The sequence below is a fragment of the Cynara cardunculus genome (genome assembly GCF_001531365.2).
Source record: "Cynara cardunculus var. scolymus isolate 2C chromosome LG 3, CcrdV1, whole genome shotgun sequence".
In the NCBI taxonomy this organism is placed as follows: domain Eukaryota; kingdom Viridiplantae; phylum Streptophyta; class Magnoliopsida; order Asterales; family Asteraceae; genus Cynara; species Cynara cardunculus.
The window spans coordinates 31111669-31127156 of record NC_037530.1 but is presented as its reverse complement, the minus strand read 5'-3'; the positions used below and the strand labels follow the sequence as shown (position 1 = coordinate 31127156).

General features: G+C 38.7%; 1 protein-coding gene across 3 annotated transcripts; it reads left to right on the top strand.

Annotated features, from left to right (window-relative positions):
• Positions 1 to 989: 989 nt before the first annotated feature.
• Positions 990 to 13775, top strand: LOC112509968. 3 transcript variants are annotated; one of them, XM_025115204.1, is made up of 10 exons: positions 990 to 1186; positions 2079 to 2252; positions 2774 to 3182; positions 3282 to 3559; positions 4087 to 4155; positions 4255 to 4311; positions 12045 to 12097; positions 12177 to 12252; positions 12468 to 13082; positions 13157 to 13775. In XM_025115204.1, the coding sequence occupies exons 1-10, from the start codon at positions 1143 to 1145 to the stop codon at positions 13242 to 13244; spliced, it is 1863 nt and encodes a 620-aa protein (XP_024970972.1). In that variant the 5' UTR covers positions 990 to 1142; the 3' UTR covers positions 13245 to 13775. The 3 variants fall into 3 exon arrangements, with proteins under 3 accessions (XP_024970972.1, XP_024970971.1, XP_024970970.1); XM_025115203.1 differs by having other exon boundaries at positions 13142 to 13775; XM_025115202.1 differs by having other exon boundaries at positions 12468 to 13775.
• The last annotated feature ends 1713 nt before the right edge of the window (positions 13776 to 15488 follow it).

Sequence of the window (15488 nt, the reverse complement as noted above, 5' to 3'; positions counted from 1 at the left end):
TCTATGAGGTTTTCGCCTACACGTTTATAAAGAGATAATCTATAACATACAATAAAAATGTTCCAGAAAAGATCTCCCAAAAAATCCATTTTACGTATCTATTTGACGTGATATTTTCCAAATCCTCTAATATATTCTTAAGAAATATAATTCAAAAATTTCAAACCCAACTCCCACTAAATCTTAGATTCTCTTTAACCCAAAATTAAATATACTTAGCAAATAATTTAGGCATATTAGAAATTGAATGTTACAAATAACACCAATGATGACTTATTGTATATTTGTATGCATGTACGTATTGCATGTATGCATCTGAGGTGTGAATTGAAATCAATAAGATCACTAAGACCCACTATAGTCGATTAATAACTATTATAGCCCAGTAAGACCATTTATGACTTATTAAGGCCTAATAACACCAATTTTAATTAATTAATATTAATTATTTTAAAAAAAATTAGACATTTTGTGACAAATTTTTAATATAACAAATAAATAATTCAGGTTCAAGTTTAAGGGGAAATAAAAATCCCCTAGCGGCCACGTAGGTTCAAATGCAGTGACTTCAGGCTATTTGCAAAGTATGTAGTCGTTTTGGGATTAGTCGGCTCACATAGCAGGTTGAATATCCAGGTTAATAAAAAAAAATAATATATTTTAATAAATTAAATGGGCGTTTCATTTCATGTGGTAATTTACTCGAAATGAAATAAAATAATAACAAAAAAAAATGCTGTTTTTGTAGTTACCTCCAGATTCCACGTTTTCGTAGAATTAGTTTGACCGGTGTCGACGCATTAATACGTGGCACTCGCATAACAGCCACAGCTTCTCTGACTGCCACGTCATACGGATTAGGCTTCTATTATTTTCTATTGCCCGTGTGGACCCCACCATCGGCTTTCCCTTCCCTGGGACGACAAGAATCGCCGTTGCGTATATGCACACCTCCTCCCACCTTTATCGTTCATCTCTCTCTCTCTCTAAAATTATACTTTCTCTCTCTAAAAATCGAATACCAAATCCAAATTATCAGGGTTTTCAGTCCCTTTTGGATCTGGGTTTTGATGCTGTTTTGCACTACCCAGAGCCAACAAGTCTAATATAACACACACACACACACACACACACAAACACAAATGATCCAACGCGTCGTTGACAACTTCCTTGCTGTCACCAAAGAGTTAGTCTCTCTATCTCTCTCTTTCGTATTAGAAAACCAATAGTTTATGTGTGCTTATGTGCGAATTTTTATGTGGGTGTTAATGTTATAATACTGATCTAGATAACCGTTCGCTGTATGATCGCCTAATTTGTAAGTTTATTTGACGATGGAGTTTGGTGTTGTGCTAAATTGAGGGTTTGATGATTACTTAGAAGAAAAACAAAAATGGATGCTCATGATATTTGAAGGGATGCGATATATATGAATTGATCGTTTTTGACTGATGGTTTATTTTTGAGTTTCTGTTGGGGAAGGATCACATCATCAGATATTTTTTCAAAGTTATGTTAGGTTTTTTTTTTCTTCTTTAAATTGTAATTTGGAATCTTGGAATCAATTACTCGTTATGTGGCTAGGATGGCTGATTGGGAATAATGATAAATATGGTATCTGGTGATGGGCATATTAGCTTAGTTAGGATCAATTTATCCAGATTAAGACGCGGTGGATACTGTAGGAAAGACTATAATCTTTTATAATGTCTACTTGTGAAGAAATCTGCAAAACTTCTTTGAGGCTGTTTGTTTGAATTTTTCTATAAGCTTCATGGCCAAGAACAATCTGGTTTGGAGTTCAGTGTGATTATAAACATGGAATTAATTGCAAAATGATGTTGGATAATCTCACAATCAGAATATGTTCCAAAATTGTGAAAGGTTGTCTTTTTAATGTGCAGCTATGTATGTTGGTATTTGACTTTTAGCTTTTGTGGCATTTCATCTAGTAAACAAATTTTGGGAAGACAGAAATGAAAGTTTTGCTGTTCGGATTGTGTGAAATTTTGTTTTCATAATTTGCTTCAAGCTGTGTGCTACGAGTCATTGTTCTAAAGATCTCATGTATTCTTCAGGTCTGTAAAAACGATTACTTATGAGTCGTTGAGTAATATTTTGAGGCTGATAAATGGATTATCAGCATTGTTGTTGGCTATATTGCCTGGCAAAACTAACCTCCTCGAAGGGATTCATGGTTGGGAGCTCAGACCATCTTTTCGTGGACCTCGGCTTCCGCGCTGGATGGAGAAGTAAGTATTTCTTTGTTTTATTCGGCCTTGATACGTGCTCTTTAATTCGATATGGTGAATAGGAGGCAGCATGTTGTTTCTATTTAACGTATAATGTGGATTAATTCTTTAAATTAGTGGTTTATCATGTTTTAGGTTCCATCCAGTGATTTGAATATTTTACTTATCATTAGTGTATGCATAACACATACGTGCGAAGATCCCCCTCCATTTCATTCATGTGAAGATTTCAAATATAGTGGCATTTTGACTTTTCTTTATACTTTCTTCCATGTAATTTTTATTGCCACTTGTAGCATGCTTGGGTAAATATAGTTGTATTGATCTTTTTGTGAGCTTAACTTGGTCATCTTTTACATCCAATCATCCTTTTTTATGATGCCCACAATTAATGTTCAAAATAAACTTCTGTAGTTACAGAACTACTTCCCACTTTAGTTATTACATTCTGAACAATTTGTTTTCGTGATCTCTCTTCACATCATTTTACCTATTGACATGCCAACCATATTTTTTGGTAGTGGGGTGTCTTCGTTTAACCAATTTGTTCACGAACTATCCATGGAGTCTGATTCAGCATCAAGTGTAGATTATTCATCTGGAGAAGAAGTAGACGATGATGATGATGATGATTACATATCTCCTGCATCTCCATCATCACAAAGTTCTCGATTCTCCCGGGCAAGCAGCTTCACCAAGCGTGAAAAGAACTCGGCACATTGGATTTTATCCATAATTTTGTGGATTCTGCTTCCTGCAAGGCTAATGCTTGGGATACCAATATATCTGTATAGCATGTTTTTTAGTAGAGGCTTAAAGGGATCTGCTAGCACCCCAGGAAGAGTACAGGCTTCACATGTGCATGCTGGCAGGAAAGCATTGGATCACGTCGTTGAACGGGCTACCGACAGAAGACGTGGAGTTATAGAGGTTTGCTTGTATTTTTAATGCTTAGCTACCACTATTTATGAAAAAATAATGTTGTAGCATCACAACTTCATTTCTATTTGGGTATTTCTGTAATTTCAGGATTTACAGCTTGGAATGGAGATTTTTATAGAAACCATATTTGATGCTATTCACAAGGTAGCATCTTGTTTTATCTCTCCAATGGACTCTCTCGGGGCATTTTTGAGGTGGTCTTCTCCAGGTGTTTTAGGGGATGTTCACCCTGATGATTCAGTTGCCTATGTTGCCACTGCCACTCTTGATGAGGACAACCCCACTCCAACAGAAAGGAAAACCAGATTGCATAATTCCTTGAATACCGATGCGCGGACATGTCAAGATGTCATTACAGAGCTTGGGTAAGAGCTTTACTTTTATATATTTTTTATATTGAGGGCTGCTTATAATTTCTGATCCTCTAGGAATAAGTAATAAATTGAAAAAGTTAGAAAGAGTTCACCATAAATTATTTTACGAATTTTGAACATGAGATTGTTTTCTTGTCTATCCTTGGTCCCTAAATAAATGCAACGATTTTTTTTTCTGATGATGCCAAAAAACTGTGAAATTTCTCTTTTGAGCAAGATTCCACTTCTTTGCCGATTACTAATCTTTGCAAATTATTAGTGACATCAACTTTGGTCTATGACTTCTCTCTATCTTTTGGGGCATTTTAGGCATTTAATTGCTAGTCGAAGACTCTGACATCATGTGTCAAGTACATCATTACATTTTTTTGGATGGAGGGAGTTACCATGTTGTCAACTTGAACTTGGGAGCCCTAAGAACTTGAGAATCTCATATTGGGCGACTAAAAGCATCATTTGTTCTAGTATACTTGAACTTGCATTTATGCACACCACATACCTGAAACATTACTTTTCAGGTACCCTTATGAAGCTATTAATGTGGTTACTGCTGATGGGTATGTTCTTCTTTTGGAGCGAATTCCAAGGTAGAAATAATCCTTGCATTCACTTTCTAATTTTACTTCTTGTTTTACTGATGTTTGCACTGAAATTTACCTTGGCTAATTATTCTCTCCTTGCTGTAGGCGTGATGCCAAAAAGGCGGTTTATCTACAACATGGAGTCTTTGATTCTTCTATGGGGTAAGTTGTATCTTCTAATTACTCTTTGGGCAAGTTAGTTCAAGAAAAGTGAACATGTATTATATTGACCATGCTTGAAAGGACACCAGGATTAGTCGGATTTCGTGAACTAGCCAAGGCTGATGTCTATTTGTTTTCTAGTTTCTGGAAAGTTGAACGAGTAGATGGTCTGCAAAATTGTCATGTTATCTCTGCATTTGACACTCTTCTAAAATGGTATAGAGCAACTTTAAACCTAAAATGATAAAGAACAGATGTCATAACTAGGAGAAGTCGCATGTGCGTGTAGCTGTGTACAACTCTTTGTGTGTGTGTCAGAATATAAAGAAGTCCGCTGTGCTCCAAGTTCCTGCTCATGGGAATTGGGAGATGGGTTTCTTGGCCTGGCGTACTGCAATGTGAAGGGCATAATTGACTCTTACAAGATATATGCAACCAAGATTGCTTAAGAGTTTTGAGAGAGAGAGAGAGAGAGAGAGTTGAATGATACTGGGCGATATGGCAAATTACTTGAATACCACTTTTTGGGCAATGTACAAATGTTGAATATAATTAAGCCCTGCTTTCAGATCAAGTAGACTGCAAATCATGACTTCATTGATTCGTTTCTGGTAGAAGTTTAACTTGCTTCAACTGTGCTCATGCTTCTATATTATTCCAGATGCATTTTTCTATTGACCATGGTTATGAGTTTCTTAGCTGCTGTAGCGTATCCTTGATTTGGGTCCAAGGTTTATATATCTAGGTATGCAGTAAGCTGACATCGATTCATGTATACTTATCTAATCTAGTTTGAAGACTAGGGGTATGAGAACCTGACAACGATTTTATTGATAAACAACAAAGAAATACAAAGCTATCTACTTTTGAGAGATAGACTCTCTCTCCCAAGATGCTTAAGCCAATTTGCAACTGTTATCAATTTGAGCATGCCTTCTTATCTCTACCAATCTCCTATATGTAGAGCTATTTGATTATGGTAATAATATAATCAATATGATACCAATGTAAATATATCCCCTAGTTACTTTCTAGAATGGAGCCTATTTATAATGGAAACACTTGAGTTACTATGTTAACTAATTAACCTTGATAGTTATTAGTGCAAAAGAGACCTTGTCCTCGAGGTCGAAGGTCAAACTTTTTGTACCGATCAATGTCCATTGATCATATATCCCTTTTCTTGTTATCATGGTGAGGCCCTTAGGGCATGCCCAAAACTCCAAAAGCAATCCATAAAGTTGCTGGTTTCCTAGATCCAATTCATCCCCAAATGAGACCCATGATCTCTTATATGGCCAACTCTGATGACTCCCAGACTCGTTCCTCACCAGAGCAGGTCCATCCCGTTCATTTGGTCGTCTTCTCCTGTTTGGAAGGTCAAAAAATTGTCCCGATCAATACACTTTGATTTCAAGATCCCACTTTCTCCCTTCTATCTCCCTTTCTTGTGGATCATGGTGAGGCCCTATAGCAGGCCCAAAACCCTCAAGGCAATCCCAAAAAGCTGCTGATTTTCCAGCCCCAGTTCATCTCCAAAATGTGGCTGATGGTTTCTTATATGAGGCCAACTCTGATGACCTCCTCTCCTTGTTGCATTCCAGACTCTTTCCTCACCAGAAGCAGGTCCATCTCATTCATTAGGTCCTCTTCTTTCATTCAGCGGTCCATCCACGTGTTGTTTTCTATCTGCTACCAGTTGCTAACAACTCTCCTCTCTCTTATGCTTTTTCTTTCACCAGTCACAGCAGTTCATGGTCATTATACATAGTTTCTGCCTTGCTGCCTATCATTGATGCTTTTCATCATCTTTCGTGGCTCCATGCAACTCTTCCCTCTAGTCACGGAGACCTTAGGCTGTTCGACTTAACACCATCACCTTCACTGTAATCTTCCTTCTTTCCGCTCGTTCTGTCACCAACATCCTCTACTGCTACTAGTTTCCCTCACCTCTTCCATTGATGTGTTGTTGCCTGGTTCTTTATCCCTTTTATCTTTTTTCTAATGGCCCTGGATTGGTGCTCTCTCCTGTCGGACCCTTGTTTTCTCTTCCCAACACAAATGGCGACATTTTTCGTGGATTTTTGTTTTTCACGATTTTGTGCAGCAACTCCTCCATGGCTGATCTAGTGTCCGTTCCTGTAAATGATTCAAGCATAGTGGTATGTAATTTTTCGATATTAATATAGGAAAGATTGTGAGCGCCATGATATATCTTTGATTGTAGAACAATCATCATTGAGATAACATAGAAACACAATCACAACATGAAGAAAACAGAGCAATACTTGAAGCTAAATATTGAACTAGGTTATACAAATATTGAATTCTTTGTATGGTTTGAACTTTTAGCTACCACATTTGAACTTGATTATCTTCTCCTAGGATATGCATAAGTAATGCATTTCTTGTGTTTGGATTGTGCTAAGGCTTACCAGAACACAACACGTTTTTTATTTTGCTAGGCCCTGAGAAAAGGCAAACTCTAGGCTCACAAAATGCCTCTAATTTTGTCGTCGCTTTTGATTTTGAAATGCTAGGGCTTGTAAGACACTCATACAGTTTCACTAAAGATTGCAAGAACACCAAGCTTCTTTGATTTTTGGTTATGTTGGTGCTTTAAGCACAACCACCTCTTTTGATTTCGTTAGGACTCATAACGAAAACAACACGTTCTGATTGCATTAGTGTCTGTAAAACCATAAGCTATTTCTAGATGACCACTAAAATCAAATAACAAAGCAAGTTGCATTAGTGTCTGCAAAACCGTAAGCTATTTCTAGATGACCACTAAAATCAAATAACAAGCAAGTCTTATCAAAGCAGCTAGATCGAAACTAGGTTAGGAAATAACATTCGCCAAGTTACTACAACAATTTGCCAACAAGCAAAGGGATCAAAACAACACTCATAACAGAATTTCCTAAGTAGTAACTTCAAAGTAGCCTGAAGAAGGGATGAGACAATGATGTTTAAGGTAAATTGACCTCTAATGAGTTAAACACAAGTTTGTGCAGATAAAACTGGATCCATTAAGTGCTTACACTGATGGTGAAGCAGCTGAGAATCAGAAAGCTTGTGCCAGTGTTCAATGATTATTGGACAAAGGGTAGTGGGAGCAAGAGCAGAACATGCATAGGTCATCCAATATTGGACTTTGAGAGAGCCATGATTATGGATGTCAAAGGCACTAGAATAACACAGGAAATGTGAGGGGAGAGGGGGAGGCTGAGGGGGCATTTGGTTTGCAGATTCTGAAGGAATCCGATGGAATTGGAATGTTTAATTCCATTGACCAAATTTCATTCCCTTCTTTGGTTCATTCTTTTTCACGAAAGGAGTCTTCAAAATCCTACAAATTCCACAAATAAAGGAATTTAACATTCCTTAGCAACTAGATGGTATTCTGATGGAATGGAATTCTCTATTTTCATAATATTAAATATACCCTTAACCCAATATACCTCAATATCATAAAACACAATATGACCATCGTTGACCACCTTCAACCATCGTCGATCTGAATCACCGTCGACCACCACCGCCAACTACCACGGATCTGAACCACCGACCACCGTCGGTTTGGATCACCTCCGGCCAATCACTTTCATTTGAACCATCGCCAATCACTGCCACCATCATAGACCACCACCGATCTGAACCACCGCCAACTACTACCAATCTGAATCACCGCCGGCCATCGCCGATCTAAACCACAACCGACCAACACTGATCTGAACCACCCCTGATCTAAACCACATCCGACCACAGCCACATGAAGCACCATGGACCACCACCGATCTGAACCACTGCCGACCAACGGCGACTACCACCGATGTGAATCATTGTCGGACACCGTCGACCGCCAAGATTTGAACAACCACCGATCTGAACCACCTCCAACACCGCCGATTTGAACCACCGTCCATCTGAACTTTGACCACCTCCATCTAAACCACCGCGGACCACCGCCATCTGAACCACCGCCGACCACCGTGGATTTAGTAGCGTTGTTTGGCTTATGATTATATTTGGGTTGTTATTTTATATTGTTTTCCATATTAAATAATTATTTTATTAAAGTATTTTTAGTTTTAAAAAATTAAAATTTTCAAAAAGGGCATCTTGGTCATTTACCAATATTTCATTCCAATTCCAAAGCTACATTATGTGAACCAAACAGACAGATTCCATTCCAATGTCTGCCAACCAAACAGGTTGTCAAACCTGACAACATTCCAATTCCTTCAAAGTTAAATTCATTTAACAAATTTCATTTCATCCAAAAACATTTTGCGAACCAAACACCAGCTTAGTGCTCATAGACGATGGCCTGACAAGGTCAAACAAATGAATATTCTTGTACTGCCCCTTGTCGGTCTTGAGGGACGTAGGAGGTGATAAAATATATAGCTAATTTATAATTGAAGTGTGTTGAGATTTGTCTGAGTTAATTTGATGAAGATTAGTGGAGGACCAAAGGTTGTATAGCTGTCTTTGTTGCCACGTAAAGCAAATTGTCAGGGAAAAATCCTTTTAAGGATTGTCTTCATACGAACTTAAAACTTAAATACTATATGTTGATTTGTTATTTGAGGCACAAAGTGCATCTAACGCAAATGTGTACTGGGGGTCTAGGCATGACATAAGGGAGGGGTTATCACTAACATTCAATCAAAGAAGCATCAATTAACAATATTAACATCAATTTATCACTAGCGTCTAAATGACAGTCAAGTAACATTGTACACAAACCTTTCAATAAGCGTCAATATAAGAATCATCAACTGAGAACAGTAACGATTGATTGACCACATACGTCTTATAAATCTAGGCTCATAAATTAAACCATCAAAGAGAAATGAGAGGTAAAGAGACGGTGGAGAGGAAATGAAATATGAAAAGGTGTACATGAGGTGGACTGAACACCTGAAGCTGATTGTTCAAACTTCAAATTGAAAAGATACTTTAAGGTTTGTGGATTCTCATTTAAGCAGGAAGGGTCCCAAAACAAAATTTGCTTGCGCTTAATATGGGCCAAAACAAAATGCACCGTGTTTCAATAAATGTCTCACCTTACTAGGCCTTGTGCCTCAGAGATGAGGTACACCTGATGGAAGCCTATGAGCCTCGGCCAAGGCAAGATCTCAAGGTTGCATCTCCACAGGCATTCCGCAACAATGTTAGCTTCTACTTATGCCACTTAATTCTTTGAAGGGTAGGAAGTGAAATGAGTTCTATAATATTCAGGAGGTAGAGAATCTTTAGGATTCAAATATATCTTGCTTAAAAGATGACGTAATAGTGATAATAGGTGTGGAAATCCTAGTTGAATTAGGATACAAGTACCGGTATGAATGAACTAAGAGCTTCAAAGGGTTCTGCCAAATAAGAAAATACAAGATCCTCATATACTCCTGTGCATTGTATGCATGTGACGGGTGTCGAGTCCGGCAAATAATAAAATTTATGAAAATAAGCCTATTATCTCTAAAACACACTTGTAATAGCGATAAGTAGGGTCGTCTCCTCAGGGACTCGGTATTAACCGTAAGTCCAAAACGTAATCTCGTGCAAATTCATTAATAATAAAACTATATATAAAAAAGGGGGGGGGTTGGAATTTCAAATAATCTAAGCATAAAAATTAAATTAAAATTTTAAACAATAGAAAAAAAGGAATCTAGTAATGAGCGTTAATCAACTAATCCTTTGGATTCTATATCATCGACTCATTCACTCCGTTTTCTCAAAAGAAACCAAGTTGGTTAGAACATCGACACGCGTCAATATTCTGTTTGTTATAAAAGCATAGTCAGTCTTGAACGCTCTACGACTAACCTCTAATTAGCTAATCAAACCTAGTCACGGACTTAGAATTTAATTGCCAATTGCATTAACGTCAAACAAACCAACACTAATCGACAATCGGACGCCGATTGTTTAGATTAGATTATACGATCTTACAACATCATCATTTAACCTAAATGTCAACTGTGTGTCGTGTGCTACTTCAATAAACCGAAAAGCAATTACGGACTTAAAGGTTTATCTAGCAATTCGAAATTGAATTAGACATAATAAGGGATCCTACTCAAAATATCTAACTCAAAACRATAAACATTCAACTCTAAAATCSCATAAATAGCTTCAAATGATATTAAAAWTGRCGTGAGTCTCAACGAATCCAAATTCAAAGTGATCACATACCCATTACTAGAAATTAAAAGATTAGCTACTCATGTCTAAAACAAATGTAAACTAACCTGTAAATTGAACGAAGAAGTTTGCGGTAAACCTATAAAAATCGTCTTAGTTTACAGCCCTTAATGGACAGCCCCTTTGCTGTCTTTCTCTTGATTTTTCTGCCCGATTTCTTCCTCCYGGCTGCTGCTTCYTCTCGCCTGGATAACCTGCTGTCCTCGACAGCTGCTTCTTCTCCTCGGCTGCTCGATGGCAGCCCCTTTGCTCTCCTTCTTAACCAACCTGCTGCTGTCCTCGCTTGGTCACAGCCTCTTTCTGCTCTCGGCTGCTTCCAATCGGCTGCTGCCTTTCTCTTGACCGACAGCCTCTCGATTTACAGCCCTCRACAGGTTCTCCTCGATAACCTGCTGTCAACCGAACAGCCCCTTCTCCCGTTCTCTCTCTCGATTTCCCTCCCTCTATATATCGGTTCTAAAATCGAATTGCTTCCTCCTTGGTTTTTCTCTTCTTGCCTCGCCTTCTCKTTCTCGGCTGCTTGATTGCTYGCGCGACAGCCCCCAATCGAACAGAACCCTTTCTATTTCTCTCGAGACAGGCTCCAATCCAACAGCCTCYCTCTCGAACACTTGCTGCCATCCATTTTGTATCGACAGCCCCTTCTTTCTCAAACGACAGACTCCGTATGCTGTTTCCTCTCTCGGTTGCTTCTGTACCGACAGCCCCTCGTACTCGCCCATGATCTCCTGCTGTCCTGCCCACGATTGCTGCAACACGATCTCCCGTCTTTCCCCCTGTTTGGCTACTGCACGACCTCTAAATCTCAATCGATGTTAGTCTTGGGCAGCAGCCCAAGGYTGCTGCTGCTTCTTCTCTTCTTTTCTTTTCTTTTACACGGGCTTGGGCTTGCTTTTGGACTGCCTTTTTTTTGTTCTTTTGGGCTGCTGGACTGCAGTTTCTGCTTTGTGCTGTTTGGCCACAAAAACAATAAAATTTTCAACTTAATTAGCCCCAAGAAGTTATATATCAACTCACAATTAAATTGGACCTATTTAAGCATCTAATTGATATTAATTTCAGGGTACTTTGACGTAAAAAAATGTATAAATTTAAGCTTATCAGCATGTGATGCTGGGCCATGTTGGTTTCCTGTATGCTACCATCTTTCTTTCTGCATGCACTTGGTCTAGCATAGGCCTTCAATATTGCAGGTCACTTTGCTAAACCAATATGTCAGCCTATCTGAGCTTTTAAGGTAGGCATGCATGAATCTACCTGACTGATGCCTCTGTGGCGCACTTTTGGTCTGGATGTTTTGTTCTTTACAAGTTGTAAGGACCCTTATTGCGTGCCAGATCACAAATAATTTCTGGTTGAACAAGATATCAAAGGTTCACTGAAGAATCCCAAAGAAGTATGAGGGATGATGTTCACATATGTTTCTCTACAATTATGTAGATACGCTGTACGCGCATTTTTATGTTTTCAAGACTATCTATAGTGTTGATTTGACTTTTCTTACTTCCCTCCAGTTGGGTGTCTAATGGAGTTGTTGGCTCTCCAGCTTTTGCAGCTTTTGATCAAGGTTTGCGATGTTTATTCTTTCACCAGCAGGCAGATTTTAATATAAACAGTTCTTTAAAAAATCAATTTTCATCTTTCAGGGTATGATGTTTTCCTGGGTAATTTCCGTGGTCTAGTTTCAAGAGAACATGTAGACAAGAATATATCTTCACGAGAGTAAGTCCTTTCCTCTAGTTTCTGCTATCCCAACCCTTCCCATTTAAGATGAAACTATCTGTATTCAGGAACTTTTCCTATGAAATATAAAGTTACATAATCCGGAGAGATTTTTATATAAATACTTGTATGTTTATACAAGCATTTCGTTTGATCCTATACATGTGGGTCCCCATGATCACTTCCTTAATTTGATCAGAACTTCTTGTCTGTAGGTACTGGCGTTACTCCATCAATGAGCATGGGATCGAAGATATACCAGCCATGATAGAGAAGATTCACGAAGTGAAAACTTCAGAGTTGCAATCTCTTTCCAAGGATACAGAAGAAGCAAACGAGCAGCCTTATAAACTTTGTGCAATCTGCCACAGCTTGGGAGGTGCTGCAATTCTCATGTACATCATAACACGCCGGTTGGAAGAAAAGCCTCACCGGTTATCAAGATTAATCCTTTTGTCACCAGCTGGCTTTCATCACGACTCAACATTTGCTTTCACAGCAGTCGAGTACTTTCTCCTTTGGTTTGCTCCAGTTTTGGCACCTCTTGTGCCTGGCGTCTACATACCCACCAGGTTTTTTCGCATGTTGGTTAACAAATTGGCACGGGATTTTCATAATTATCCTGCTGTTGGTGGGGTGGTTCAGACCCTAATCGGTCATATGTTCGGCGGTGATAGCTCCAATTGGGTCGGAGTGATAGGCTTACCACACTACAACATGAACGACATGCCTGGAGTGTCTTTTGGGATAGCACTTCATTTGGCACAGATGAAGCATGCACGGAAATTCAGGATGTTTGACTATGGGAATCCTTCAGCTAACATGCAAATGTATGGTTCACCAGAACCATTGGATTTGGGGGAATACTATGGGCTCATTGATATTCCAGTGGATGTTGTTGCAGGAAGGAAAGACAAGGTAATCCGTCCTTCAATGGTGAGAAAACATTACAGGCTAATGAGAGATGCGGGTGTGGATGTATCTTACAATGAATTCGAGTATGCTCATTTGGATTTCACATTCTCCCACCGGGAAGAACTCTTGGGATATGTGATGTCTCGATTGCTCCTCGTGGCACCTAGTACAAGGCACAAATCCTTGAGATTGAAGAAGAAAGATGGAGAGGTGATTGCTAAGCAAGAGGTCAGTTCTTGATCATGTTTATTACCTTAATGTTGTGATGTATAAGATGATAGATCAAGTGTATGAAATGCAAAACATTGCACTCTAGAAAATGTGTCAAGTTGTAATTTTCGTATATCTAGAAGTTAGAGGTCGTTTTGTATATAGATCAGGTCCAGTTCTCCCTTACATTTTTTAAGGTTGAGAGTAAGTGTGCTTTGTGAAATGTGAATCTTATAGTTCTGGATGAAGATAATGTCAATTACATCTTATAGTTAATAGTGTATGGGCAGGTTCAAATAAGAAACATAAATATTTTGAGAGACTGAAAACCAACTATTCATGTATCGTGATGGATATTCATGATGAATAATGTTAATGAATATTTTAGGGTTATTCAACTTGTTCTCAAAGTATATACGGTTTTCATTTTAACCTGCACCTTGACAGTAATCCCATGGGAATATCATGTTACTATAGAAATATTTGTCTGAGTTTCTTGATACCTTAGAAATCTGTGCCATCTCTTTTTCCATTTTATTGCTATAATTTGAGCTTTTATCATTATTTATTTCTGCAAACACAATCCTTTTGGCATAGTTTTCTCCGATGATTGTTCTCAGATATCTTTGTTTTGGGGATGCGGTATGATTTGTGGTTTTCATGGATCATGTTGTCTAATGGATGAGACTCATTCACTGATACCATGGAGGGAGATTGGTTAACCTAAAGATGGTTGTTTATGTACTGTTAGACTAGTCAAAAGATGGTTTTGGTTTATTGATTTAGGGTGTCCCTGCTTCTAGGCTAGCTGGAGATGGTTTTGGTTCAATGGCATAAGATGACCCTGCTTCTAGGCTAGCTAAAAGATGGTTTTGCTTTTATCTGGATGATGTTGAGCAACTAAAGGCCCTTTCAGTCCCCACTTTCAGGATAGCCAAAATATGGTTTTGGTTAAATGACATTAGGGGTTACCCTGCCTCTAAGACAGCTAGCGACAAGGTGGATTTGGGCTCAAAGACATAATAAGGCAACCCTGCTTCTAGGCTAACCAGAAGGCGGTTTTGGTTCAATCACTCTTAAGGATCCTGCTTCTAGGTTTTAGCCGATAGATGGTTTTTGTTCAGTGACAAAAGATAAACCTGCTTCTAGTTAGCCATAAAATGATTTTCGTTCAATGACATTAGAAAGTTACCCTGCTTCTAAGGTAGCTACATGGTGGTTTTGGGTTCAATGACTCTAGGGACCCTCCTACTAGGCTAGTCGGAAAGTGGTTTTGGTTCAATGCTTCTCTACGGACCCTGCTTCTGGGCTTAAGCCAATAGGTGGTTTTCGTTCATTGACAAAAGATGAACCTGCTTCTAATTAGCCATAAAATGGTTTTGATTCAGTGACATCACGATGATCCAGTTTCTTGGCTAGCTGAAAGATGGTTTTGGTTCATGACCCTCCTATGTTAGCCGGAAGATGGTTTTCGTTCAATGACATAAGGTGGACGGCTTCTAGGCTGAACCGAAAGATGGTTTTGGTTTAATGAATCAAGGCTAAACAAAATAGATCGAGCCGATAACATTCCCAGGATAACTTTCTTCCAAGTTTTGACGGATCTGAAACTAAAGATTCAGAACATCAAACACAGGTTAAGATTCGTGGAGATGGAATTATTGAAGACTGTATATAGAACACAAAAACAGAACCAATTTATTGTTGAGTTTTAGCATGCAAATTAACATCAAATTCAGCCTAATTCAGAAAACAACTCTCACTGGTCCTTCATCGACTTCTAAGACTATCAATGGCACCAATATTTGAGCCAGGTCTTGGTGCTGCTTCAAAGAACAGTGGGTTTGCCGAGTTTGACCGCTTCAGACATAAGCACCACGACCAAACCAGTATCTGCACCACAGCTAGCCATTGGGGTGTTGGTGGCTGAACCAACCTTTACGCTGCCATTCATGTTTCCTACTGATGAAACCAAAGTAACTCTATGTTGACCGAGATTAAGCCATGCTGAATCTCTGGTTTCCCAGTTTCAACTCTAGGATGAATCGGGTGATTCACGGTTGTGGAACACACTAGCACTAGCAGTTGTATTAGTCTTCTTAGGGATTGAT